Genomic DNA, 27,470 nt, shown 5'->3' with positions numbered 1-27,470 from the left:
AAGACAGGAATCTACTGCCTATGAGTTGCTAGAATTGGAAGAAAATAGTGGCCATGATATAGGGGCTAGCCAAGAAGATATGGAAGATGAAGAAGTAAAGGATATGGTTGCAAAGGATGAGGAGGACTCAGAATCTGGTGACAACTAGGATTTTGGCACATACCGGAGGATGTGCAGGTTTAGAGGGGATGGATGTCATGATGTTATGAGGGCACAGTGTGAAAAAGTATAGAATGCATCATCATCCGACTTCTCTATTGATCTAGAGAGTCAATGTGATCTGAGCCATTAGTACTAGTGTGAGTTGCATAGATTATCCGAAAATACTAGATTTTTGGACAATTTTAGTCTATTTTTGATATTATTTATTGTAAAAATTTGAAAAAGTTAGAAAAAGCTTCTAGATTAGGATACCATGCAAAAAGCTAGTTACTTTTTCAGCCAATTAGGAGATTTTCCATAAAAAAGACAGATTGACGAAATCGCACTCATTGCAATCGCTGTAAAAACACGCTGAAAACTGTAGATTGAACTGAAAGAAGAAGAAGGAGTGATCTGGGAGATCCGTGATCAGGTGTCTTGGGGTTTTACCCCCCCTTTTAGAGCCAACGAAGCCATCAGATTTGGGTTCCGGGCAGCAGAGAAAGAGCTGATTTTTTTGATCCACGTTTTTGGTCTATGAAGGAGCTCCGGGAGAACTAATGCCTGGAGATTGCTTTTGAGTAGTGCAAAGATTCTAGGTTCTTTCAATACATATTGATTCAATTAATTGTGATTTGTTTTTATCGTGTTTACCACTTGGATATTCTCTATCTTCTCTTCCATCTCCTATCTCTACTTTCTTCTACTTCTGATCCCCGGTGGATTCGACCTTTCGACAAAAACCCCTCTGACAATGCCTCTCTTGGTGTTCTACAACATGAGGAATCTAACATGGCTTTGTTACATATGCAAGACCTTTTGCACCATGTAGGGCGAAGACTCTCTGATTTTGATTGGTTGCCTGAACCTCATCAACCAAACTCACAACTACATGCTAACCCTCTTTTGCAAGATGAATATGCATACAACACATTGGAACAATGTAGGGTTTCTGAATCCATGGAGGGAATGTTGAATGAGGGACAAAGAATTGCCTTTAGTGTAGTTATGGATGCTGTTGACACAAATACTAGGGATATATTCTTTTTGGATGGTCCTGGTGAGTCTGGGAAGACTTTCCTGTATAAATGTTTACTTGCGAAGGTGCACAGTGGTGACCGTATAGCACTTGCAACAACATCATGTGGCATTGCTGCCTTGCTTTTACCAGGTGGTCGTACAACTCACTCACGGTTTAAAATCCCAGTAGAATTAAATAATCTATCCACCTCATTGTTCAAAGTCACCTTGGTTAGTTATTGAGACAGTCAAGCCTTATTTTGTGGGATGAGGCTCCTTTGATCCATCAATATACCTTTGAAGCGGTTGATAGAACTCTAAGAGATGTTATGAGTTGTGATAAGCCATTTGGTGGAAAAGTAGTTTTGTTTAAAGGGGATTTTAGGTAAGACTTGCCAGTTGTGGTAAAGGGAACATGTGAGGATATTGTTAATGTTGCATTGTGCTACTCTGATTTGTGGCATTACATAAGGGTGCTAAGGCTATCTAGGAATATGCGAGTGTCAACAACTATTCGTGTAGTGGACAATGGGTTCATTTTTTGGATTCAAGGAATAGGGGATGGAGTGGGTATTATCGAAAGTTGTGATAAGTTGTGTGTTCCACCTAGCATGGTGTTGAAAAGGCAGTCTATCGAAGCCTTGATTGGTAGTGTCTACAGTGACGTGTCCAATATGGGTGACTACACATCGTATTTTAGTGAGAGGGCTATACTTGCCTCGCAGAATATAGAGGTGGCTACTTTGAATGATCATGCATTACAATTGATGCCAAGGGTGGTCATGTAGTATTATAGTGCAGATTCGATTGCAGAGACTAATGACTCATTTTTGTACTCTATTGAGTATTTAAATACATTAGACCTTGGAGGTGGATTTCCTCCTCATTTATTGTTGCTGAAGATAAATGCACCTATCATTCTTCTTAGAAACCTAAACCCAGGAAGGGGTATGTGTAATGGTACATGGTTGATACGTAGAGCTTTCAATATGAAAGTAATAGATGCTGAGATAATAACATGGGCAAATGTGGGCAAACGAGTTTTTATTCCCTGGATTACTTTTATTTCCAATGCTACACAATTGCCATTTACTATGAAACGGAGGTAGTTTTCTATTTGGTTGGCATTTGCTATGACAATCAACAAGTCATAGGGACAGACTATGTCCATTGTTGTGCTTTATCTTAAGGCACCAGTATTTACACATGGCCAACTGTATATTGCATTTTCAAGGGTAAAATCTTCGCATGGTATGAAAGTTCTATTGGGTGAAAATGATGGGGATATGACCATGAATATTGTACACAAGGATGTTTTTCGAAAGGTGTAGTAATGTGCATTGCTTTCTTTGCGGAGATGTAGTTATTGACGACCATGTAGGGACACTAGTTTTGCATATATGTGAATTGCTCTTTGTGCCCTGTTTGGTTGGCATATACTCACTCTCTTGGAAGTAAATTATTTTTTATATTATTTAACTTTTGTAGATGCCTATCCTAGAGTGGCATTATTACCCAGCTTCTGACTATCAAAAGGAGCTACAGTGCACATTGCAAGCAGTAACGAGTGATGATATCATAAGAAGAACAATTGCAAGGGTCATCGAGCGTTTATATAATGATGTTAATATTGACATCAAGCTCCCAGTTTTTATTAAAGTTGTACATTATGGATACACATAATGTTTTCGGGTGCATATGTACGAGGTTGACCATAAGAAGAGATTTCAATACTCTCATACTAATAAGATACCGAGGCATTGGTTTAAGTATGGGTTCAAGGATTTGGGTTGTTTTGTGACGTTACATCAACATTTGTTAGTACCTACTGAATGGTTCACAAATGTTCGACTATATATTATTATTGTTGGGATGAAATGGTATTTGTTACTTGTTCCACGTACTTATATTATGATTTTTGTTCCAATGTAGGTGGTAAAGAGAGAGGTAGGACTATTTCATCGTCCATGCGATTACCAATGGAAATTGTGGGATCATTCCCTGCTTCACCTTCGCATGTTTGGCTCAAGGAGGAAGATTTTGTTAATGATTCGTCAAAGAAGAGGAAGCTTTTTTTCTATTAGGCATCTTGGAGACATTGTCTTTTTTTGTTGCCATTGGCCATTTGCCTGTGGTGCTTGGAAACACTCGGGTGCCTTATACTTGGCCTTTGTGGCTTGCTAATGGAAGGTCTCTTATACTTGGCCTTCGTGGCTTCATTTTGACTAGGTCTCTTATAGAAATTCTTTTTGTGGTGCTTGGTCTTTGTCTCAATTATGACCGGTTTCAGTATAACGTTGTTGTCTCTAAGTATCGTACAAAGCAAGCATGTGATTTCTTACATTGACGTCGAGAGAAAAGTTTGTAAGTATGGTGCATGGAAGATATTGTTTTTGTGTCTGGCATTCTGTGTTACAAATTTTATAAACTACTTTTAGTTTTAAGTTTGGAGAGAGAGAGAGAGAGAGAGAGAGAGAAATTAAACATCTTGGAAATGGAGAGGGGTAGTACGAGGGAGAAAGAGGAGAAATAAATTATTGCGCGAAGTTACCGTTGGATAGCACAACTTTGCAGCCTAGCGTTCCGCACGTGCGAAGTGCACGGAACGCTGATATAGAGAAAGAGAGAGACTCCATATGGGCATGCAAAGAGATCCAAATATATTTTTGAGTAACTTGATCTGTGATGGATTTTCATACAGGGATGCTCCTATGAGGGCTCCATGTAGCATGGGTGTGGGCTAGGCCTGTAGGCAATCAATCAATCAAGGTGGCCAGTTGGTGCGCAACATTTTTGTGAAACACCACGCTACCACCAGTGCAAACATGAGAAGAATCTAGCACGGATTCATTTGAAATTAGGTACGCCCATTTATATGGCAAATATTGAGTGAGAGCTTTGGACGAGGCTTTACAGGGTTATTGAAATAACTCGATTGAAATGACGAGTTAGACCTTTTTCTCGGCATGCGTGTCCCTATGAGTAATACAGGAAGAAGCGGCAAGTTTCAACTCTTCTCACGTTCAGACGGTATTTTGCAGGTTTCTAAATTGAGGAGCGGAGATGGAGGAGCAAACGATATTCTTCTTACTTGGCTGGACTGCGGAGGACCGAGCGAAGGTGCTTTTCCATGTCTCTCAGGAGAACGATTCTGCAGGTAACGACATTTGTAACGGCGACAAATTGATCCTCCTGTTCACCTCCGCCACGGACTCACATTTCCACTCCCATGGTCTCTTTCCTGGTTCTGGCGTCGTATTATGCTGTCCATGTCTTGTTTGCATTTTCATTATGAGGGAGCATCAAGATTGTGAATGCTTTGAAACACAAGTACCAATAGAATTCTGAAAGCATGGCTGGATTATGCCTGCACAAATTTCTTTGGACTCCTTACGCTGTGCTTGTGTCAGCTTGTAACCATGGTGCGGAACTTGAAGAAATAAGGAAGCAGAAGCCTCGCAAGAAGCACAAGGTTAAATGGATGACGAGGCCGATGTCTGTGGCCCAAGTCTTAGTGGAGCTTCGGGATACAGATTACAGAGAAAATGCATTACGTGCGTTAAGTAGTTATCTGATGCAGGTATGGATCCTCAGAGCACCTGCTTTTTGATATAAGCTCGACCATTTCATGTAAAACGAGTGAGCAGCATTCAATTTCCAAAGTTTCGCCAGTAAACCATTCTCTCTTTAACCGCTTGCAGAAGTTAGAAGACAAACTTGATCGTTACTATGAAGTTGCCTTCTGCATATTTCACTCGTTTGGTACAATGGCTATTCTGATTCAGGTATAGATAGGTGACTCTTCTCCAAGTCACGCTCTTTTGTCTATTGCAAAGCCTATTTGTACGATTTCATGTGACGATCTTATGACATAAAGTGCACCTCAAATGGTGTGGCAATTTCTAGACAAGAAAAGTAGTTTTGACTTTCATTCTTTGTTTGTACTTGAAGAACAAGAGGGTTGTGGTGAAACAGATCAGAATGTACATTTCTAATGTTTAGAACCTTTTCTTACCAGGAGTTAATGTTAGCATACTCCCAGATAATTTCAGGAGAGCTGAATGTGCGAGGATCAAAAAGGCTTCTTAATCTCCTGACAGTTTTCCAGGTATTGGTCCAGTGGATTGAAGAAGATAACACCTTTCACCTGTAACCACACCAATCTATAAGAGGCTAGACCTGACTAACTATATTTCTGCCTCATTAACACAGCATTATGTGATTGAAGTGTGTTGCAGCAAATAAAGAGACGCGCAAGGACTTCGTAAAAGGTTGAATGTCTAGGCTGTAATGCATGTTACAGTGCTGGCCATGAATTTCATCACATCCGCTTTCTGGCTGCAGCTCTCTTGCCAAACTCTTTGATACCATTAATCTGCTCGGACGACACAAGGGATTTTTATGAGACAGTTCGCATGGTAGCTTTATCTGTCATTGGAATCGTTTGTCAGGTGCACTCTCAAAAACCTTTGCCTGGTTGCATTTTTAGAGATGCTAAATTGGGTCATTAGTTGTAAGAATCACGATTTTAGAGCATGTGATATTCCACTAGCATTCTAGCTTTGCATGTGAGCTGAACTCAATAAGCTGATTCAGGTAACTCTCTAATAACATGCATCCTTCAAGGTTTTGTGGCTGACTCCAGTCTACACGGGATGAGCATCACTTCAAAATGTGTGCAGGCTCAAGAGGAGGATTGTACAATATGGGCCTTGCAGAATGATATAATCTCTGTATGTGCACATGGTGTACAGATTGGCAGTGAGCTCTCCAAAGTGGTATATGAAAAATTCTTGCATGATTCTGTGCAGTGAAAGAATCTTAGTAAAACTCTTGGTTGTGTCTTATCCATTATTCTGTTTTGTGGTAATCTTGCTGACCTTTTGTTATGCTCGACCCCAAGCATCAGTCTAGATGTGTGATAGAATGTCTGGCTCTGGCTTAATATGGTAAAGCCATGGTTCATGGTTCTTTTGGTGTTTGGCAGATATCCATATACATAATTGAGTCCATCTTGCTAAATCATCATTGCATTCCTCTTGGTTGCGAATCAGAACTTCTTTACTGGAACCCCATAGCTGAGGTCTGCGGGAAATTGGTAACTGCTCAATCAATATATGTTTGCAACCAAATGATAGGAATCAAAATCCTTGCTTTATCCTTTTACAAGGCATCAGTGTTGCTCTTATTGTCATCTAGGTCATGTCCACTGCTGCTGAAGAGGATTTTTCACCGCGTCTTCTCTTGCATGTGATGCGCTGTTACATTTTACTTACTCAGAGATCGAGGTACTTTGCAGAGTGTCGCTACCCTTGGGATTCTCCATCCTGGCCACAACTTTAATAACTCTCTGTTTCAACCAGCAAGTATGATCAAAGTTATGATTTTTGGTTTTGTAAGAAGGCTTTTTCTCTGCTACTCTCAGAGCTCTGGAGATGCTGACAGGCAAATTACCATCACCCCTTGAAAACCATACCTTTAGCCAACTAATGGTGGTATAGTAGTGAATTTTCCCTTACACATTTCCTCACACTCAATCTTTATGCTCTGTTGCATTGCAAAGTATAATGTTGTTCTGAGAAGAAAAAAGCTATTTAGTGGAACTAACTATGCAGGAGTTTCCAAACCTGGCCAAGCTAAGGCATCAACTATTGCTAATTTTGGGAAAAAGACACAGCTTGCAGCCTTGCAGCCCCAACTGACCTGGATGCTTTCAGTTTGATGCTGTAAGAGAGCTTGTGATGGAATGGCCAAGGCACAAGAATCATCATTGAACCAAATTGACAAATTTTGGAAACTTTGATTACTTTGCAGGAAAACTTGTAAATACTTGGATTCTCTGAAGGTTTAACATGAGGCATTTCTCTCATCTCACCAGATTTCCACTATTAAGATGATTATGCATTTAAGCAAAACATCATGCACATGCATATGCACTTCACAAACAATCAAGACTGCCGAAGGTTTGGCGATGATTGGATAGAAAACAAGCTTCTTTTGTAATTATAATGAGGCATATGACCCCAAACATGATGCATCTAAGCAAGACTTCACAAACAACCAAGACCACCGAAGGTTTGGGAATGATTGGATAGAAAGCAAGCTTCTTTTTTAATTATTATGAGGCATATGGCCCTGAACATGGTATCTCTTTCCATTTAATAAACTTTTTGGTGAGAAAGGTTGGGTGATTATATCCAGAAACGAAAGATACATGGACCACTAAACTCCCAAATCTTTATGCTTGGGACTAAGGGCTTAAGACTTGTCTATTGGGGAGGGACCTCTCACCCAACCACTACATGAGCGGCTCTATGATGGAGATAAAAACTAGAAAATAAAAGCTTTTTGCTCACGGCAGAGCTCATTTAGATGTTTTGGTGGTCCTCTTTGCTCATGGTAGAGCTCATTTAGATGTTTTGGTGGCCCTTGTTTATGACCTGTGATGTGCATTGTCTTGGCTAAGTTTGTTGCGAGATGTGAGGTACATTGTCTTGGCTAAGGTTGCTCCACCAAGTTTGGTCTTAGATACTCGTTTTGTAAATGCACAACTCATGGAACATAAGAGAACCCAAGGTGGAATTGATGCTTTTAATAAATATTAAAGCAATATTATGGATATGTTTAATATTAAAGGTTGCCAATAGTGGATCCACACTACACTCTAGTCCATATGTGATCTTATATAAGCACATGTTCTTTGAATTTTCAGATTGTTGCTCGTTCAAGATAAATTGCCAATTTGACATGATGAGCCTTGATTAGCCTTGATAGTTCATGGTGTCTCCATCCGTGACTCCATCATCTAGCTCTGTGTTCATGTTGATGGTTAGCTTGATAGAGAGCCAAGAGTGGCTTTAAATAGTCCAAAATCCTTCAAATGCATGACAAAATGGGTTGAACTTTTTAAATAATTATGTAATTGAACCTCGTTAAACCATGAAAAAATGACAACCTTTGGCTATTTCAAATGTCCAACGCTTTGGAAAATCATGTATCCATATGCTAACATTTGTGGTAAGCTTTAGACTTAGCTTGTTGCTTTTGTTATGTCAAAGAAAGTGTTGCTTCTTGAGTTGCACTTCATTAGTTTGAATCCGGTTATACTCCTAGTCCCTAGCACAATCATGCATTCTTTGTACTGTGAATATTGAAAGGTGCACTTTCGGATATTCGAAGTGTCTTTTAACCTTGTCCAAGTCAAATCATGTTAAATCCACAATCAAGCTCAAAAGAGCCTTGCACAAATTTTGATCAACTCAATTGTGCATGATTACTTGCTCATGATTATCCACCAATATTCACGTGTAGCCTTTATAGCATCGATCCATGCAAATGGGTTTATAAGTTAAAGTGTTGCCATGAGATACATTGCATTATTATTAAGGTAAGATTGGTAGCCAAGGGCTTTAGCAATTCAATGATGTACTTTGATGAAATCTTCTATTCCATTGCTAAATGATAAAGACGATTAGCCTAGTGTGCTTGTACTCTTATCATGTCATGAAATAGGAGACGTATGCTTAAGTGCAATGGAGGGGAGTGTTAGGGGTAAAGGTGTCTCCGTCTAGCCGTTTGTGTATTACTACACTGACAATACCTGCCATTGCACACTGCAGGTGGCGGACGTCCGTCACAGTCACTTATTCTTTATTCTTTTAGTGACAGTTTGAATAAAGGAAGGCTCGGCCACACATTGTGGATGTTGGAGTTCCCATTTCTTGTCTCTATTTCTTACTTTTACGTTTCCACCATAGCTATCGCGTGCAAGCTTCGATCATTCTAACCTTTCAATTGGTATCAGAGCAAGTCCTTCGTGAGCGCTTCTCGGTCTTCCTCGGTATCTACACAAGGTATGAGAGCTTGCTTCTCACTCAGTTCTCAGTCATTCTTTTATATGAACAACATGGTTTCATGAAGAGGCAGCCATAGCTTCCATCCTTGAAGCTTGTTCTCTTCACCTCTTGCTTGGACTTGTTCTAGGCTTATGTAGGCCTATTATAGGCCTTCATTGGGCTTTTGCTTATCCCCTACCCACCCTGATTTGGCCCCTTAAGTACAGCAGCATGCTCATGTTTTATTTGCGCCTGTTTGTAAAAATAGCTTAAAAATTGCTCTTTTTGTCATATCTCGGGTATTTGAAACCCGATTCGACAAGGTAAGAGTCTAAATTGGGGTTTTGGTACGCTTCAAGTGCGATGGTAATGTCGGATTTGTCAAATTGTGATGACAAAATATTTTGCAACAGATTTCAGGTCTGAGACAACATGTATTTGTATACATACGGCTTATGTGATGCTTCTATTGATGTCTTGATATCGGATCACTTGTGGACGTTATGTCTCTTATGTGAGATACATTTGGAGCGGATTTAGCTCAGCCATGGACTGTTTTGAACAGTCCTACATTTGATCAAAATAGGATATTACTTTATCTCTTGAAGTCTATGCTTATCGGGATTGATCACTTGATGCATATTGATGTTCGGATGATGTCTACATGTATGGAGATATTATATTAATGAATTGCCATCATTTTGGTACTGATTTGAGACTTGAAATACTCAGTCTGGAGCAGTGAATGTCTGCTGTAAACAGTTGGACTGAAGCTATTCTACTCGTATGCTTATGCCTATTCTTTTTGAGTCATGTCTTGGAGATATACATTGATGTATTGACCATCAGGGATTGGAAAAGAGTTCAACATTGTTTCTTAATCATTGGTTAAGCTTGAGCTCCGCTTTCCATAGCATTTGGATATTTATCTTGGATGTATCTTGGCACTTATCGGTCTATGCTTGATCGCTTTGTACATGCACTTATGCTCATGCTATCTACCTATGTCAGTTACATTATTTGAGCTTGGATGCTATTGGAGCTTTACTTGGGCTTGATATTCGATTGTCTAGGGCATATTTTGGAGATTTATTGGCTTGCCAGAGTTTGTTTTGGGATATACTTGATGTCTATGGATGCTATATATGGATGTCACATTGCCTCCATGTCCGGGATGTCTCATTGATGCTTGATCTTGGACACTTGTCACTGGTGCTTGTACATACTTTGTTCAAGCTTTGTTGCTTGATATTTATGACCTTTGTGCGAGTGGGAGCGTCTTTGGATGCTTGACAAACATTGAGTAGGCCGTCTATGCTATGTGAGATTTTGAGACTATTTGGGAGTTCTTACCCTTTGGGATGATGCATGGTTCATATGTCTTGGTTCCTTTCGATGCTTATGAGTTGAATCTTTGACTTGGGTCCCTTTCATTGTGAGCTGACACCTACTTGTGTCAAGTCTTGGTAGTGGCAGGCACACTTTGCTCCGTTGACTGGGGGTTGTGCCTACTTACTGGCAGATATTTCATGACATGTTCGGGTGTTGGATTCATGCTTATCGACTGTCATATGTCTATGTTATGCTTGCATGATGCTGGTTATGGTCTTAGTAGTATATGATTGACTTGGGATCCATTTCTAGCATAGTTAGCTCTCATTTATTGAAATCTGTCATTTATTACAGCAAGCTGATATTTACCGATTTTGAGCACTTCTCTGAGAGTAATGCCTACTATTTGATGTTATCTTGGTCATATTTGGTGGACATGTGTTTCTCTTGGTAAAATCCACACTTTTAGCCAATTTTAGCAGTGGTTTTAGTGCATTTTCTGCTAATTACAACAACTTGCAATTTTTTCTTTTTGCATTGCTTTGGGACAGTATGGCTAGTCATCTGAAAGACACAGCTCTATTTAACATTGCCAAGTTGGATGATATCAACTATGGATATTGGAAGTCCCAAATATGGCAGGTTTTGGTGCAGAAGTTGCAGATTAAACCCTTGCATTTCAAAGGTGTCAAACCTGAGGATATGGATAATGATGTTTTGATGGAAGTTGATGAGCTATGCAATTCTATCATTATTTTGTTACTCTTAGAAGAAGTCCATCATAATGTTGTTGAAGATGAGAATCAGAGTGCATGGATTTATGGGAGAAGATTTAGGAGCTCTATGCACAGCAGAGTCCTGTGTCACAGATGTATTGATTGAAGCAGTTAATGGATCTTCGCATGAAGGAGGGGTTATCTCTATCATCTCATTTCAGTCAGTTTCATGCTATCATGAAGAATCTGTTGTCACAGGGTATTAAGTTCAATGATAACTTACATCCGTTATTTCTGCTTGGCACCCTTCATGAATCATGGGATGTATTCCGTACTACTATATGTACGAACAAGCTTGATGGGCTGAAAATCAAAGATGTTGAGAGTGTTTTATTGACTGAGGAAATCAACAGGAGAAACAATTATGCTTTCCGCTCTTCACATGCATTGACAGTTAGAGGTGGTAGAGATGGCATGCATGATAATGATCATAAGGGTAGGGACTCTCAAAAGTCCAAGTCCAAATCACGTGGTCCCAGTAAGTCCCGTGGACGGAAGTCTGATCTTACCTGTCATTATTGTGGGAAAGCAGGACATATTAGGTCGCAGTGCCATAAAATGCGTGATGATAAGCGCAAGGAAAATGGAAAAGATAAAGTGCAGGAAATGTCTTCTGAGCGTAGTATAGTACCTGCCAAGTCTAGTGTGAAGATAAAAGAGGTTAATGTCACGCAGGTGACTGATTCAGATGACAATTACATACTTGCAGCTTTATCATGTGATGTCTTACAAACTTCTGAGATACACTATGTATGTGCAGTGTTGGCTCTTGGATTTGGATGCATCATTTCATGTGACACCCTGTAGAGATTGGTTTCATACATATTATACTATGTCTAGTTCCGTGTGCCTTGGTGATGACAGGTCTCTTGACATTGTGGGCATTTGAGATGTTAGGCTGCAGTTTTCTTCTAGCAGCTCTTTTGTTTTACATGATGTATGCCATGTACATGCGTTGACATGTAGCCTTATGTCAGCTGGACAGCTTGATGATGCATGGTATTTTGTGTCTTTTGGAGATTTTGAATGGAAGATTACTTGTGGCAGGCTTGTACTTGCAAGAGGTGCCAAGTCTGGCAGCCTCTATCCCTTACTTGTATCTGGAGCTACATTGGATCATGTTTTTTCTGTGGGTTCTATTCCCCATGTATCCCTTTGGCATGGTCCTTTGGTGTTTACCGCAGCACAGAGAAGAGGGAAATGGAAAAAAGAGAAAAAAAGGAATAGGCGCCTTAACTGGCAACTAGACCCTGGAAAAAATTAAATGCACGGGCATGATCCTCAAGAAGTCTTAGAGACGCCTAAGGAGAGTAAAAGAATAAAAAGCGCACCATTAAGTGCGAAAACACTTTCAAAACCTTGTAAGAGAGCGCCAGGCTCACTCCTGTGTAAATTGTATGCATTAGTTGTGGATAGGATAGACTAGAACAGTGGGAAATGAGAAAATGGGCCTAGGCTAATGGCCGGCCATGTAAAAAAGGGGGATGACCGCCCATGAAAAATAGGGCATGTATATAAAGTTGAAAAGTGAATGGGAAGCTCATTCTTGTGTATGGCCAAAGCTTCTTTTCCTTCTTCTCTTGTTTCTTGCCTTCTTGCTTGTGCTTGAGAGAGGGATTGAGAGAGTGTGAGGGAGTGAGGGAGTGATTGTGTGAGAGTGAGGGATCTTGGAGAAGAAACTCTCCATCTTCTCTCTTCATCTTCTCCTCCTCTCTTCTCTTCTCTTGTCTCGCGCGTGGCTATGGAGGATGAAGCTCATGGGAGAGGGATTGAGGTTGCTTGAGTTTGCCTCAAGGATCGTGGAGCTACCGGCATGCAAGAGAGAGGAGGGTACTCGATCGAGCATCAAGGTAGGCTCACTACACTCTTAAGGTAGGCATTGCGCATCGGCTATGTGAGAGGTAGCCATGGCCGCTCGGTTCGAAACACTTGAGCAATAAGTGGTCCGTAGGTCTCGGGGTAGAGCTTGAAGCTCCCCTCCATTTTGGTTCCGTTGCCGGGACTGACGGAATCGAGCCTTGAGCACCGCGCGTATCAGATCGAGTATGGAAGTAGGGTTTGCAGCTTGAACCAGTGCTCGAGATAACTAGGAGATTTAGGAGGGTTTAATTTGTGAAACAAGTAAGTATTTGGGTTTATTGGAAGCATTAGATTAGGACTACTATTCTGCATTTCTGTTTTGCATATTGGCTGCACTAGATTAAGATTAGATTAGGGTAAGAAAAGAGAAAACAAAGGTTCTCGCTGAGCTGCTGGAAACAGGAAAGCAGGGGACCAGATTCAAGTTTCTGGGTGAAACAGGGACAAGGAACTGGCTGTAAGGTTTTGCAGTGCTGGGAAAGGACCTTAAGAGGCTTGGGAGGCCAAGACAAACCTCATTTCTTTAGTTAGCCTTGAGAGAGAGAGAGAGAGAGAGAGAGAGAGAGAGAGAGAGAGAGAGAGAGAGAGAGAGAGAGAGAGAGAGAGAGAGAGAGAGAGAGAGAGAGAGAGAGAGAGAGAGAGAGAGAGAGAGAGAGAGAGAGAGAGAGAGAGAGATTCTGGTTCACAGGACAAGGAAACGCTACTCCGATTCCAAGCGCCATCGATTCGTGCTGCTCCAGGTGAGTCTGGTGTTTTCCAATAGTGCTCTAATCAGATATGGGAAGTCTGTGGTGATTGAGTGCAGCCGACATTAAGAAGGATTCAAACGCGCCGGAATCGCGCCCGCTGCCGACGCAGTCGGACCAACTCGCAGTGGTCCGATTCCCAGAATTGGACCACTCGAGTCCTGGGGTCGGACCCATCCGATTCCCAGAATCGGACCCCATCCGACTGAGAGAGTCGGACCTGACTTGTCCGATTGCAGGAATCGGACCAACCCGATCGGACGTGCCACGTGGCACTCGGACTGCCCATTAGAATCGGACCATCGTAGTCGGACCATTGGAGCCGGACTCGGACCACTTTGAAAGTAGGACCACCCTCCTGGTCCAATTCCCAGAATCGGACCACCAGGGTCGGACGAGTCCCAGAATGGACCAACCCCGTCCGACTGTTAGAGTCGTACCACACTGGTTCAATTGTAAGAATCGGACCGTTCGACTCCCAGAGTCGGACCAGCTCTGTCCGATTCCCAGAATCGGACCATCTTGCCAGAAGAAAAAGATAAGGATCTTTTGCTGGCCTTGCCACAGACCTGACCCTAGGACGCAACCCTGAACACCTCCAAGACCCGGTTTGACCATTAGAACCTCAGAGACTAATCGAACTTAGGGTGTGGAAAGACCATAGAATAGCTGGGAACCGAGTTGAGAACTCAAATTAGGTTGGGAACGTGGGTAGAAACAAGGTGGAGTTTGCATTAAACGCTTTCTGCATCGGCACTTCACTCTTGTGCTCCACTAAATCTGCACAGCAAGAAAAGAGAAAAGCCTGTTTTCGCACCAAGCACCACGAAAGCACTAAGCATAACGTGTGAGTAAGGATCACAGCTGCTTTCGAATAACAAGGAATACACCAGGATATTTAATAACATTAAGGAACCCACTAGTAGAAGAATACCCCAGGACTTAGATAGGTGCCTGAGTGCCCTACTAGGAGTACCTGGAGAAGACACAAGAAGACACGGGAAGCAACAAGATAGAGGAGTGGAAGCTGCCGGAGCTGATTTGATTCATTGACAACCTTGTGGAGCTGGAAGCAGAAACAATGTCAGGATCAAGAGGTGAACAAGGGGAAGACCAATTAGACTTAGGAGAATTTCCAACCTCGGTCCAGGAACTGGTCCACAACTACGATCTACTCACTAGGACCGTGATCCAAGGTAGATCTGTAGAGAAAGTGGTAGCTAACCTGGAAGAAGAGAGAAGAGCTATCAAGAGAGCGCTGGAAGGCATAATTGCCTACAACCATGAGCAAAGGGCTAGAAGGCTGCAGCAAGACGTGGATATGTACGAGGCTAGACGAGTATTAGACCTAGCTGGGGCAGCCAAGTTCGGACCGAACGTAGAGAGGGAATGGGCAGCAGAGGCTGGCATGACGTTGAGTGAACTGGTGGCAAAGCTACTCATGGACAATACATCCGTGGAATAGAGTGCTATTGCCCTAGCCATCGCGCTACTGTCAGGATTGGGAGTCACGCAAGGGGCTAAAGGGTAGGCTAGAATCCCCATAGTAGCAAAACAACTAGCTCGATACGAACCTAGCAGTGACCCGTACAGCTTCATGGAGCAGTTCAAGCAAGTATGTGAGGTGAACGGTCTTACTGACCCTGCGCAGCGAGCTCAAGCCTTCGGCCTGTGCTTAGGTGATAAGGAGAGGACCTGGTACTCTAGTCTGGATGACGCAGAACGTACAAACTTTGCTCGCCTTAAGGGCCTCTTCATCAAGAGGTTTTCAGAGGTGGGGTATTCGGATAACCTCATTGTTAGGTTGATGAATATCAGTCAAAGGGAGAAGGAGGACGTTAGGGATTACGTCACTCAGGTGCGCAGCCTCTACAAGAGAATCCCTGCCAATGAGCGACCTACCGAGAGGGCAGTGTCTACAGTGTTCATGAACGGGATTCAGAGTGAGGAGCTCTACAAGGCTTTGGCCAGTAACTCCACTTTACAACGAGACGTGCTAGCTCGAGTCTTCGAGGAGGCAATACGTGTAGATGATCAACTCAGGGAACATAGCATGAGGATTACCAACCGAGATAGTGCAAGCCAGAGGGACCCTGAGAGATCAACCACCTTGGGGGAAAAAGCAACTACTAGCGTGCAGGATAAGGGAAAGAGTGTAGACCACAACCAAGGGATGGCAGAGATGAGAATGGAGATTGCACGGTTGCAAGAGCTCGTTAGAAAGCCTGTGAGATCGCACGTACAATGTGTGTACTACGGCGGCAATCACCTCCCAGTTGAGTGCCAAGATCCGAGATCTCGACCATGCTCAAATTGCGGTAGATTCGGGCATGATGCAGCGTATTGCAAAATGCCGAGGAGATTCCCATACATGCAGCAGTACAACCCTCCATACTTAGGTAATAGGCCACCTAATTTCTTTGGCAGGGGAGCCTAGTTAGCTCTTCCAGCACCAACTGACTCAAGACCTACCGTGCCTAGGCTGGAGATGAACCCAACTGGTATACCCACGCCACCAGGGCCTTTTGTGACTCACCCACCTAGTGATGCTCCTGTTCACTTTGTGGAGGAGCCTAATGAGGAAGAGACATATGTCAATCCGTACATATCCTACGACGAGGAGGGCAACCCAGTCCTGATGGACTATCGGCCAGTGCCGGTGATGGCTTTAGGAAGAGGACGAGGTAGAGGCTTTGGAGGGCCCAGCTAGGATCCAGTCACATGCTGGACTTGCGGCCACCCAGGCCACATTTCATCACGCTGCCCAGAGCGAGAACAAGCTAACAAAGACAAATCGGATCTCCGATGCACAGAGTGTGGAATCACACATCTGTTTCTTGATTGTCCTAGGTGGAAGCCATCAACTAGCACTGCCAACATGCCATCGGTGCATTTGGGGCTCTTTGGAGTGGAAACTTTTGGTAGTGAGGATACGCCCATCCCACTACATGCTATGACGCGAGCTCAAACGAAACAAGCAGCCATATCCTTGCCAGGGCCAAGTAACCTTGATGCAACCTCAATGGGGAAGAAAACCCGGAGGAGATGGAAAAAGAGAACCGATGCGAAGATAACCCTTAAAACCGAGGAAACGACTACGCTGGTAACGGGAAAGAAGGTCACAGACGCAGAGGTAGAGACCTCGGCTCCTAAGACAGCAGAGCTAGGGAGTGCCAAGGTAGGGGAATATCCCCACCCCAAACGGCAACTCGAGGCTATAGCCAAGGTCAAGGAGTAGGTTAAGGACGCCCAAAAGCACCTCGAGGATGCTAACCCATATTGGAAGACCCTATGGACGACTTCTCGAGTGTTAGCACACCAGTCTCACCCTCAAAACCACAGGCTGGGAGCATACCTGCACCACTAGGAGCAACTCAGCAGCAAGGCCGGGGGGAAACTTACCAGGGCAGACAGAATGCATGGCCTAGAACTGCTAGCCTCAGAGGAAGACAAGGGTCTAGTAGCCTCCTCACAACCTTGCTGTCCACTCCAGTAACTCTAAGTTTGGAGGATCTGCTTAGGCAAAATCACTCCTTGTGGCAGGAGTTAAAAGACTCGATCGAGGGACTTTTTGGGAAGGCACTGAAATACACGCAGTTTTGCCCGTCCTAGCCTTAGGAGACATGACTCGAAAAGGAATTGTAGACATAGGCGCCGGTGTTAGTGTGCTAAACCATGCAGTCCTAGAGGCATGGGAAAACCCTCCTGTGGAGACCGCTATGTTCAATGTCACGCTAGCAAATGGAATGAGGGTAAGACCATTTGGAGTCTTAAAGAATTGGCCGGTAAAGATTGCCGGTGTGCAATTTTCGGTAAACTTCATTGTCATGAAGGGAGTGGATTACGACATACTATTAGGCCAACCTTGGATGAGGAATGGATGAGTCATAGACAACTTGGGCAATGGATTGATTTTCCTAGGGAACAGAACTAGTGCAGTGAGGGTAGAGATGGACACTTGGATGATGATACCTGTTGACCTAGCTGCCATCTCGGCTATGCTAAAAGGCGATACTCAAACGACCAAGCCCTATGGATCGCTCGCTAGATATATTCCTTGCCTTGAGGATGAGAGGGATTGGATGCACGTTTTGGAAACCATTGACCTACCATTCTTGGATGAGGAAGGACCACATCAGCAGGCTGCTAAAGCCGCAACTATGCCAACTGAGGAGCCAGTAGTGCCGCTTTGCATGATGGTAGGAAGCTCACTCAACGCGGGCAAACCGGCCTCATCCCACATCCCCAACAACAAATTAGAGCTTCAGGAAATCGTAGAGTATCTGACCAATAAATTGGACGGCAATTTGGCTGCTAACTTAAAACCTCTACGTGACCTTTTAGCTAAACCAGAATGGAAATGGACCAAGGTCCACGACCTGAACTTGCTATATAACTGGGCTTTAGTTACTAATGACAAGGAGATTGAAGAGGAAAGCTTAGGGGATAATGAGCAGTCAGAAGGACAGGACCTGGATGATGAGGAGTATGAGGACTGTCACTCTACGGGAGAAGAGAGTGAAGAAGAGATAGACACAATAGAGTACGACACGGAGGGAAAAGCGATAGAACAAATCAGGGCAGACTTGAGGCCTAGGAAAGAAGGGATCAGTCAGAATGAAAAAGGAGTCATGCTAATGGAGTGTGACAGATCCTGTCTAGAACGCATAGGAGCCGTGGATTACGAGCAAGCCAGAGTAGCACAACCATGGGTAATCCCAGTGTTCAAGACAGATGCACCTACGGAACTATGACCCCCCTGGGAAAACACCTTCCTCAAGTGAGGAATGCGAGTTTAACTTAGAGTCGGAAGTTAACACTAAAAGTGATCCCGAGATACCGCAACCCTCTAAGGTCAAACGCACCAAGGGAGACTTGCCAGTCCACCTCAGGTGCAGGAGGCTAAAAGAGGAGGCTAGGAAGCAAGCGAGGGACTCAGAAGCGGAAAAGCAGAGGAAACCACAGGATCTGCCCAAACGATTTACAAAATTTAAAAAGGGTGACCGAGTGGTGATTCTGTTAGGTGCAAAAAGACAATGTCAGACTAGTGAACCAATCGAGGGACCTGCCAAAGTCAAAGAGGTTAACTTGGCTGGGAAAGGTGAAAAACCAAGACCGGTGTTCGTTGCAGATGACTTGGTGGAGGATGAAGAGACCAAACTCGTTGCACTTCTGCAAGAGTACATTGACGTATTTGCTTGGACTTAAGGGAGTCGACCCTAGGGTCGTGACTCATAACATCCCAATGGTCCGAGATGCAGTGCCAACGAAACAACTTCCTTATCCCATGAATCCCAAGCATGCCCATGCAGTGAAAGAGGAGATCGATAAACTCATGAGGGCAGGTTTCATATATGAGATCGAGCACACGGACTAGGTATCACCTATTGTGATTGTCATGAAAAAAAATGGAAAAATCCGAGTGTGCGTGAACTACAAAAAAGTGAATGCTACTACGAAAAGGGATAACTATCCTTTACCTTACACCGAGCACATGCTTGAGAGGGTAGCAGGAAAGGAAGCCTACAGTTTTTTGGATGGTTTCTCGGGCTACAATCAAGTGCAAGTGCACCCCGACGATAGGCACAAGACTGCCTTTGCCACGGAATGGGGCGTGTTTGCCTACATTGTCATGCCTTTTGGGCTAATGAACGCACTTGCAACTTTCGAACGCCTAATGTGCACTATCTTTAAGGACATGCTTAGGCGCGAGCTGGAAGTGTTCGTAGACGACCTATGTTTACACTCTAGTTGGGCCGAACACTTGGAGAAATTGAGAGCTATCTTTGAAAGGTGTAGGCTGTACCACCTCTCGTTGAACCCCTTAAAGTGCCAGTTCTGGGTAAAACACGGATGCATCTTAGGGCAGTAGTGTCAAGGAACGGCATTGCTACTGACTTTTCCAAAGTCAGAGTCATTGTTGACCTACCGCCACCCGATAACTACAAGGGAGTTCAGTGCTTCTTGGGACACACTGAATATTATCGACGATTTGTGCTAAATTATGCACTAATAGCTAGACCATTGTACAAGCTATTGATAGTATTTGAGTGGACGGAGGAATGCCAGTGTGCATATGAGGAGTTGAAAAAGGCTCTTACGACTGCACCAATCTTGCGAGCCCCAGACTGGAACGTAACGTTTCATGTGCACATAGATACCTCTAAGTTTGCTATTGGAGCCGTGCTATGCCAACCTGGTGAGCATAACTTGGATTACCCGATGAGTTTTGCCAGCAGGCAGCTCATAGAGACTAAGATGAACTATTCCATGACAGAAAGGGAGGGGTTGGCCATGGTATTTGTGGTAAAGAAATTTAGGCATTACCTGTTGGCCACTCCCTTTGTCTTCTTTGTTGACCATCAAGCCTTGCTGTATCTTGTGAACAAGCCTTGCGCTACGGGGCGCATAGCTAGATGGTTACTCATCTTACTAGAGTTTGGCTTCTCTGTGGTTGTACACAAAGGAAAGCAGCACTACATGGCTGGCCACATGTCCCGCATAACCACATGAGAAGCCGCTGGGCAAGGCGTACCTGATGATTTGCTGGATGCCCATCTCTTTAACCTGTCTAGTGAACGAGAATCATTTAAAGCTGATCTGACGCCGTATTGGGCCGATGACATAGTGCAAGTGCTAGAAAATGGACTACCAGAGTGACCCATTGAGAAGGCCAGGCTGAAAAGACTTATCTTGAAAATTCAGCCATACCAACTGATAGCTGACCAACTCTACAGGTTGGGACAAGACGGTTTATTACGCAGATGCGTATGTGAGCACGAGATGCACGACGCATTGAACGAAGCACATGGCGGAATCACTGGAGGACACTTTAGCGGGGACACAATAGCCTGAAAGGTGCTACAATCCCAGCTATGGTGGCCCACCCTATTCCGTGATGCAGCTAAATTTGTAAAGCACTGCGATGAGTGCCAAAGGACCAAAGTGCCTGTGTGAAAGGACAAGATGGAGTTGACCCCTGTCATAGCCTGACAACCCTTTGAAAAATGGGGCATCGATTTTATTGGATCTATCAGTCCTGCAACACAATATTCCCAAGTTCGATACATCATAGTGGCGACCGACTATCTAACGAAATGGGCAGAGGCACGAGCCACGAGGAAGAATGATGCTAGGACCACCGCAAAGTTCTTGTGAGAGCAGGTCATCTTACGATTTGGCTGTCCAATCGAACTTGTAAGCGACCAAGGCACACACTTCATTAATGAAGTGATTGCCCACTTGCTCTCTACCTTCCTAATAATTTATCGGAAGTCCTCTCCCTATTACCCTCAGGCTAATGGCCAAGCCGAATCCACAAATAAAGTCTTAGTCAACGTGCTTACAAAAGTCGTGTCTACTCCAAGAAGTGATTGGGACAACAAGCTAATGGCGGCCTTGTGGGCCTATCACACAGCTTATAAAACGGCTGTAGGACAGACGCCCTTTAGGCTGACGTACGGAATTGAAGCCATTTTGCCCTTAGAATTCTTCATCCCTAGTTTGAGGCTAGCAGTCCAGGAGCGTTGGGAGGGAAGAGAGGCTTGGACCAACCGCTTGGTGGAACTAGAGCGCTTAACGGAGACCCTACTCCTCGCCACTCACTCTCTGATTTGTGAAAAGGCTCGACGAAAGATGTGGTTTGACAAGCATGTCAAGAAGCGAGACTTCGAACAAGGGGACCTTGTTCTGCTATACTCGGTAAAAGGACATAAACAGAAGATGAAGTTTTGGGGGCTAGGGCCTTTCAGAGTAATAGTGAAGGAATAGGCTTTTTTAACGGCAGCCGCATTAAGAAGTACTATCCTCCTTCACATCCATTACATGAGCCACCCATGCTAGAACCCCCACTGAACGTCCGCATGGCTACTGTAACTAACCTTACAGATCAGGACGAAGAAGCAGTGGCACCGGCATACCTACGAATCACAATCGCAGCAGGATCAGTGTATTCTTTTGAAGCCTTGATTGATGAAGGTGCCGACTACAATACCTTGACGCATGACCATTGGACACGCATTGGTTAACCGAAACTACATCCCACTAACTCTAAACTCACCCCGTTTGGGGGTACCACTTATTCACTCCTAGGGAAGTGCAAGGTGGTCGTTTCCATCGAGTCTGAAAATTTTTGAGAGAAGGTACTTACAAGAGAGATTGACTCAATATATGTCATCACACAGGATCAGATAGCTGACATTTTCACAAAGTCATTGGGTGTAGAGAAGCTTCGAAAGTTTTGAAGCTTACTTGGAGAGATAGAGTTGAGCTTGAGGGGGAGTGTTGAGATGGCAAGCTCAACACGTGTGGACATTGATGATAGACCGCCTGGCTAGATGGGTCCACACGTCTACACTTAGCACATTGGTGGTCATTATGACACTCACATGGCCACTGAATTATCACTTATTATATTTAGGTTATTACACCAACCTATAGCTGGCAAAGATATAGTGCTAGTCAATTAGTGTAGTTGATTATGCACTTTTTGACTTAGAAGGTCACTTTCCTTTATGTTATATCTTATCTATACTTTGTGTACATTGTATAGTATGTGGAAGAAGAAGAAAAAATTATCAAGAAAACGTTTTGGCCTCCATCTCTCTTCTTGTGTTCTTGAGTGAGCTTCCTCTTGTGTATACATTGTGTGTTTGGCATAGCAGCTCAAGCAAAGTCCCCCACCAAGCGATTATTGACACAAAGAATGTATCTCTTGGTAGCAACAAATACTTTGTCACATTTATTGATGACTGTTCAAGGAAGTTATGGGCATACTTCATGAAGGAAAAGAGTGATGTGTTTGAGCACTTCAAATCTTTTAAGGCATCTGTTGAAATAGAAACATGCTTAAAAGTGAAGTGCTTGAGGTTGGATGGAGGGGGAGAGTACCTCTCTAATGAGTTGAGTGGCTTCTTGAGGACTCATGGGATAAAGAGACAATTTACTTGCAGGTATACCCCATAGCAAAATGGGGTTGCAAAAAGAAAAAATAGGCATATTGCAGAAGTCGCACGGGAATTAATGGCTGAAAAGAATATGCCCAAAAATTTTTGGTCTGAGGCTATCCATACTACTATCTATATTATGAACAGAACCCCCATAGATGTAGTTCATGGGATGACTCCTGAAGAATGCTTTACTGACAAGAAGCCTGATGTATCACACTTAAAGGTATTTGGATGTGTTGCATATGTTCATGTGCCAGATGAGATACAGAAAAAGCTTGATCCAAAGGCAAAAAAATTCTATTTTTATTGGATACTCTTTAGAGCAGAAAAGGTATCACTGTTATAACCCTGTGCATAGGTGAGTAGAGAGTGAGCAAGGATGTTATTTTTTATGAGATGGGCAGCTGGTATGCACTTGATGGTGATGTATTAGATGATGATAATAATCATGATAGCTATGTGCAAAAAGAAAAACAAGAATCACATATTCTTAGTGGACCAGAAACATCATCTAGTACTATACCTACATTGAGCCCTTGGTCTAGGAGACTAAGGAGTAGCCCTACATCTTCAGGTGGATCTATAAGTGTTGCAGGAAAGGACAAAGGAAAAAAGAAAGTGCTAGATGGTAATAATACATCTACCAATAATTTGGGATTTCATAGAGATTCTAGTGATTCAAAGAGTTTGAATGATGAGCTTGGTATTCCTTCAATCAGGACACCAAGTGTACAGAGAGCTCATAGTAATGTAAAGGCTCCATTGAGTCATCCAGTGGTATGCAGATCTAGTAGGGTTAGATACCCTATTAAAAGATTTGGTTTTGAAGGTTATGCAGCTCACCATTATGATTATATGGTGAAACTAGTTGAGGATGTTGAGCCCACTTGTTCTAAGGATGCTATTGGTCATGATCATTGGGATGCAGCAATGGATGAGGAGATGGCTGCATTAGAAGCCAATAGGACTTGGGATTTGGTACCCTTATCTAAGGGTAAGAAAGATATTGGCTGTAAGTGGGTTTACAAAGTCAAGAATAATGTAGATGGTTCAGTTAGCAGGTGTAAAGCTAGGCTAGTTGCAAAAGGCTATGCTCAAATATATGGCATAGATTATGAAGAGACATTCAATCCAGTTGCTAGGATGGAAACTGTTAGATGTGTGATTGCCTTGATAGCAGCCAAAGGTTGGAGTTTGCAACAAATGGATGTCAAGAATTCCTTCTTGCATGGTGAATTGCAAGAAGAAGTGTATATGCAGCAGCCAACAGGCTATGAGGATTTAGAGCATCTCACATATATGTGCAAGTTAAAGAAGGTGCTTTATGGGCTGAAGCAAGCACCTAGAGCATGGTCTAACAAGATTGGAGAGTATCTTGTCAATATTGGATTTTGTATTTCTGATGCTGATCACTCACTTTATGTGAGAAAGGGAGATGCAGGTTTGGTCATCATAGTCATCTATGTGGATGACTTATTATTATAGGTGACAGTCACAATGGGATTGCTGAAGTTAAGGACTTCTTGAAGAAAAAGTTTGAGATGAAAGATTTGGGTGGGCTGAGATACTTTCTTGGTACTGAGGTGATCAAATGTGATGATGGTATATGGCTATCCCAAAGGCAATATGGCTTAGATATGTTATCCAAGTATGGTATGACAGCATGTAAGCCTCTTTCAGTACCATTGAAGCAAAATGTGAAGTTGAGTGCCAACTTTGGGGATGAGATAGAAGACCCTACTATGTGCAGGAGGATAGTAGGGAGTTTGGTTTACATGACTATCACAAGGCTAGACTTGAGCTATGATGTTGGTCTTGTCAGTCAGTTTATGTAGATGCCTAGAAAGCCTCATTTGGATGTAGTTAGACATATATTGAGATATGTGAAATCCACTTTACATTATGGACTTTTTTATGAGACATGTAAGAATGTACAAGTCTTTGGATACAAAGATATAGATTGGGCTGGTAGCATATCAGATAAAAGATCTACTAGTGGATTCATGTTTTCCCTTAGTAGTGCAACAATAACATGGAGCAGCAAAAAGTAACCTACAATTGCTTTATCGAATACAAAGATTGAGTATAGAGGTGATGCTATGGCAGCATGTGAAATGGTATGGCTACAAAATTTATTAGGTGATTTGGATGTGCAGGGAGATGGTTCAATTGTCATTGATTGTGACAACATGAGCAGCATATAGTTAGCTAGGAAGCTAGTATTCCATGCTAGGACAAAACACATTGAGGTGCACTACCACTTTGTGAGAGAGAAAATACTTGTAGGAGAGATTGACTTGGTATATGTCAGTACACAGGATCAGATAGCTAATGTTTTCACAAAGACATTGGATGCAGAGAAGCTTCAAAAGTTTCAAAGCTTACTTGGAGTTGCACAGATAGAGTTGAGCTTGAGGGGGAGTGTTGAGATGGCAAGCTCAACACGTGCGGACATTGATGATGGACTGCCTAGCTAGATGGGTCCACATGTCTACACTTAGCACATTGGTGGTCATTATGATACTCACATGGCCACTGACTTATCATTTATTATATGTAGGATGTTATACCTACCTACAACTAGCAAAGATATAGCACCAGTCGATTAGTGTAGTCGGTTATGCATTGTTTGACTTAGAAGGCCACTTTTCTTTATGTTGTATCTTATCTATACTTTGTGTACATTTTATAGTGTGTGGAAGAAGAAGAAAAAAATCAGCAAGAAAACTTTTTGGCCTCCATCTCTCTTCTTGTGTTCTTGAGTGAGCTTCTCTCTTGTGTATACAGTGTGTGTTTGGTGCAGTAGCTCAAGCAAAGTCCCCCACCACGCGATTCTTGACAGAGCTTGCTTGAAGCTTGCCCTTGGATCGTGGAGCTATTGGAGTGCTCAGGAAAGGAGGTAACTCGATCGGGCATGGAGGTAAGCTCACTACACTCATAGAAATGGATGGCGCATCGGCTATGTGAGAGGTAGCCATTAGTACTCGGCTTGGAACGCTTGAAGCAATAAGTGGTCTGTGGGTCTTAGCAATTGAGCAAGAGCTCCCACATTTTAGTTCCCTTTCCAGAACAATGGATTCAAGCCTTGAGCGTTTTCACACTTTGAATCGAGCATTGAAGTAGGGTTCTTCCTGAACCGGTGCTTGAGGTAGATAGGTAAGAAGCGAGGGAGTTTGAAGAGGTATTCAATCTCCTTAGCAAGTAGGTTTTTGGTGTTTTGGATTTGGAAAAGTATGTTGGAGTAGGATATGTATTCTCTTTGTGAGTTGGATGCATTAGGGTAGGAAAAAACAAAGAAAAATAAGAAAAATAAGCATTGGGGTTTTTGTTGTCATAATAGGGCAAGAGGGTTTGATTTGCTTGCCGATTTGCATTTTGGAGTTTATTTGCTATTCGAGGTATATACAATTCTTCCCCTCCACCCACAGCTTTGATCTAGAGGTGTGGGCAATAGGCTTTGACCTAAATCATGTGATTCGAGTGATTTATTATTGCACCGACCAAAATTGTGCCGCGTTTGGCCCACCGTCCGAGTGACAATGATTCTGGGCCGAGTCCCAAAATCGGCCCTCGGTGGCCCAATCAACCATTCGGCCCAACTTACTCGGACGCCCTCCGTTCGGCCTGTCCGAATCAAGCATTTAGACCAACTTAATATTCGGCCCTCGGTCTTGCTGACTTGACCCATGGACAAGTTGCCATTCGGCCCTCAGCCCTCGGCCCACTTGGCCACTTGGCCCTCAGATACCCACACTTGGACTAGCCAAATTTGACCTTCAGACCAATTACATTCGGCCTTTTCTCATTCGACCCTCAGTCATTCGAATAGGCCAAATTGGGCATTCGGCCCTTGCAATTTGGACCTATTGGGCGCCGAATTTGGATTTTTTCAAATTTTAACCTATAGACCCTGAAACTAATCAAGAGACCATATAAAGCCGAAACCACATCATAGATCTATCATTGGGTTGAAATCTAGAGCAAGTAGTTCAAAACTTGGCTATAAATGGTCCTTCAAATCGTGCATGGTATTTACTGTAACGGCCTTGTGGGCTGGGGGGGCTATCCCCCCCCTCCAAACCCCCATAGAGGGGGCTCTGCCCCCTCTACACCTCCCCCAAGTACGTTGGAGAGAAAACATGCGCTGTGACATGTCCTCCAAATTAGACCCTAATGTAGTAAGGCTCTACACAAGCATGGATTCTCACTTGCAAAGGAGCAACCAAAAGCCCCTACCAAACAAAGACAAACAGAGATCCTAGAACCTCAATGGGCCAATCTAGCCAACAAGGGCAAAAAGGCCACACCACAAAAATACGTATGTGTTGCATCCGGACTGCATCTAGTCAAAGCGAAACGGAGTAACATCAAGCTACAATTACAAGGATGACTAAATATGACGTCCTGACAATAGATGTATCTTGAATAGCACTGCACAGGCGATCCAAGACATCACTGGAGAATCCACATTTGGTCGTATAGTTGGGGACTCAAAGGTATGCATCAAAAGGCTGGAATTTACAAGCCAAGACCTTGAAGATGAAGACATAGTACCACCTACTTATCTTAGGGTCAAACTCACCGCAAAAAGAGAACACACTATCGATGCCCTCATTGATGAAGGAGCTGATTTTAATATCTTGACCTATGATGCATGGACCCTACTAGGCCAACCAGAGCTCACACCAACTAATGCAACTTTTGATCCATACAGCTTTTGTGCCAATGGGAGTATCTTTGGATGCTTGATAGACATTGAGCAAGTGGTTTATGCTATTGAGCTTTAAGTCTTCTAAGACTGGGATCTTCTTC

The 27,470-nt window shown here is 43.2% G+C and overlaps 2 protein-coding genes across 6 annotated transcripts; both read left to right on the top strand.

Annotated features, from left to right (window-relative positions):
* The first annotated feature begins 1,101 nt into the window (after window positions 1-1,101).
* LOC148036884 (uncharacterized) lies at window positions 1,102-2,844 on the top strand. The gene is made up of 2 exons (XM_087677046.1): window positions 1,102-1,392; window positions 2,650-2,844. Exons 1-2 carry the CDS (start codon window positions 1,102-1,104, stop codon window positions 2,842-2,844), a joined length of 486 nt encoding a protein of 161 aa, XP_087533172.1.
* A 1,060-nt stretch (window positions 2,845-3,904) lies between these two features.
* On the top strand, window positions 3,905-7,030 carry LOC148036883 (uncharacterized). Of its 5 annotated transcripts, XM_087675802.1 has the most exons (12): window positions 3,905-4,022; window positions 4,203-4,318; window positions 4,572-4,741; window positions 4,863-4,946; window positions 5,180-5,269; window positions 5,390-5,432; window positions 5,506-5,612; window positions 5,844-5,939; window positions 6,149-6,259; window positions 6,361-6,449; window positions 6,587-6,656; window positions 6,777-7,030. In XM_087675802.1, the coding sequence occupies exons 2-12, from the start codon at window positions 4,225-4,227 to the stop codon at window positions 6,861-6,863; spliced, it is 1,041 nt and encodes a 346-aa protein (XP_087531928.1). In that variant the 5' UTR covers window positions 3,905-4,022; window positions 4,203-4,224; the 3' UTR covers window positions 6,864-7,030. The 5 variants fall into 5 exon arrangements, with proteins under 5 accessions (XP_087531928.1, XP_087531930.1, XP_087531929.1 ...); XM_087675804.1 differs by lacking the exon at window positions 3,905-4,022 and having other exon boundaries at window positions 4,068-4,318; window positions 5,204-5,269; XM_087675803.1 differs by lacking the exon at window positions 3,905-4,022 and having other exon boundaries at window positions 4,068-4,318; window positions 6,149-6,244.
* Window positions 7,031-27,470: the final 20,440 nt, after the last annotated feature.

This window comes from Lygodium microphyllum, chromosome 4 (assembly GCF_053477565.2).
Source record: "Lygodium microphyllum isolate KBCC chromosome 4, Lygodium_microphyllum_v1.1.10, whole genome shotgun sequence".
Taxonomy (NCBI): Eukaryota; Viridiplantae; Streptophyta; class Polypodiopsida; order Schizaeales; family Lygodiaceae; genus Lygodium; species Lygodium microphyllum.
The sequence above is the reverse complement of the archived record's forward strand: the minus strand, read 5'-3'. Positions and strand labels throughout refer to the sequence as shown.

Coding starts and splice junctions, on each gene's coding strand:
- LOC148036884 (XM_087677046.1), top strand. CDS start 1,102: ATGGAGGGAATGTTGAATGAGGGACAAAGAATTGCCTTTAGTGTAGTT. Junction 1,393..2,649: donor CATTGTTCAAAGTCACCTTG/GTTAGTTATTGA, acceptor TAACTTTTGTAG/ATGCCTATCCTAGAGTGGCA.
- LOC148036883 (XM_087675802.1), top strand. CDS start 4,225: ATGGAGGAGCAAACGATATTCTTCTTACTTGGCTGGACTGCGGAGGAC. Junction 5,270..5,389: donor ATCTCCTGACAGTTTTCCAG/GTATTGGTCCAG, acceptor ATGTGATTGAAG/TGTGTTGCAGCAAATAAAGA. Junction 6,657..6,776: donor CCTTTAGCCAACTAATGGTG/GTATAGTAGTGA, acceptor CTAACTATGCAG/GAGTTTCCAAACCTGGCCAA.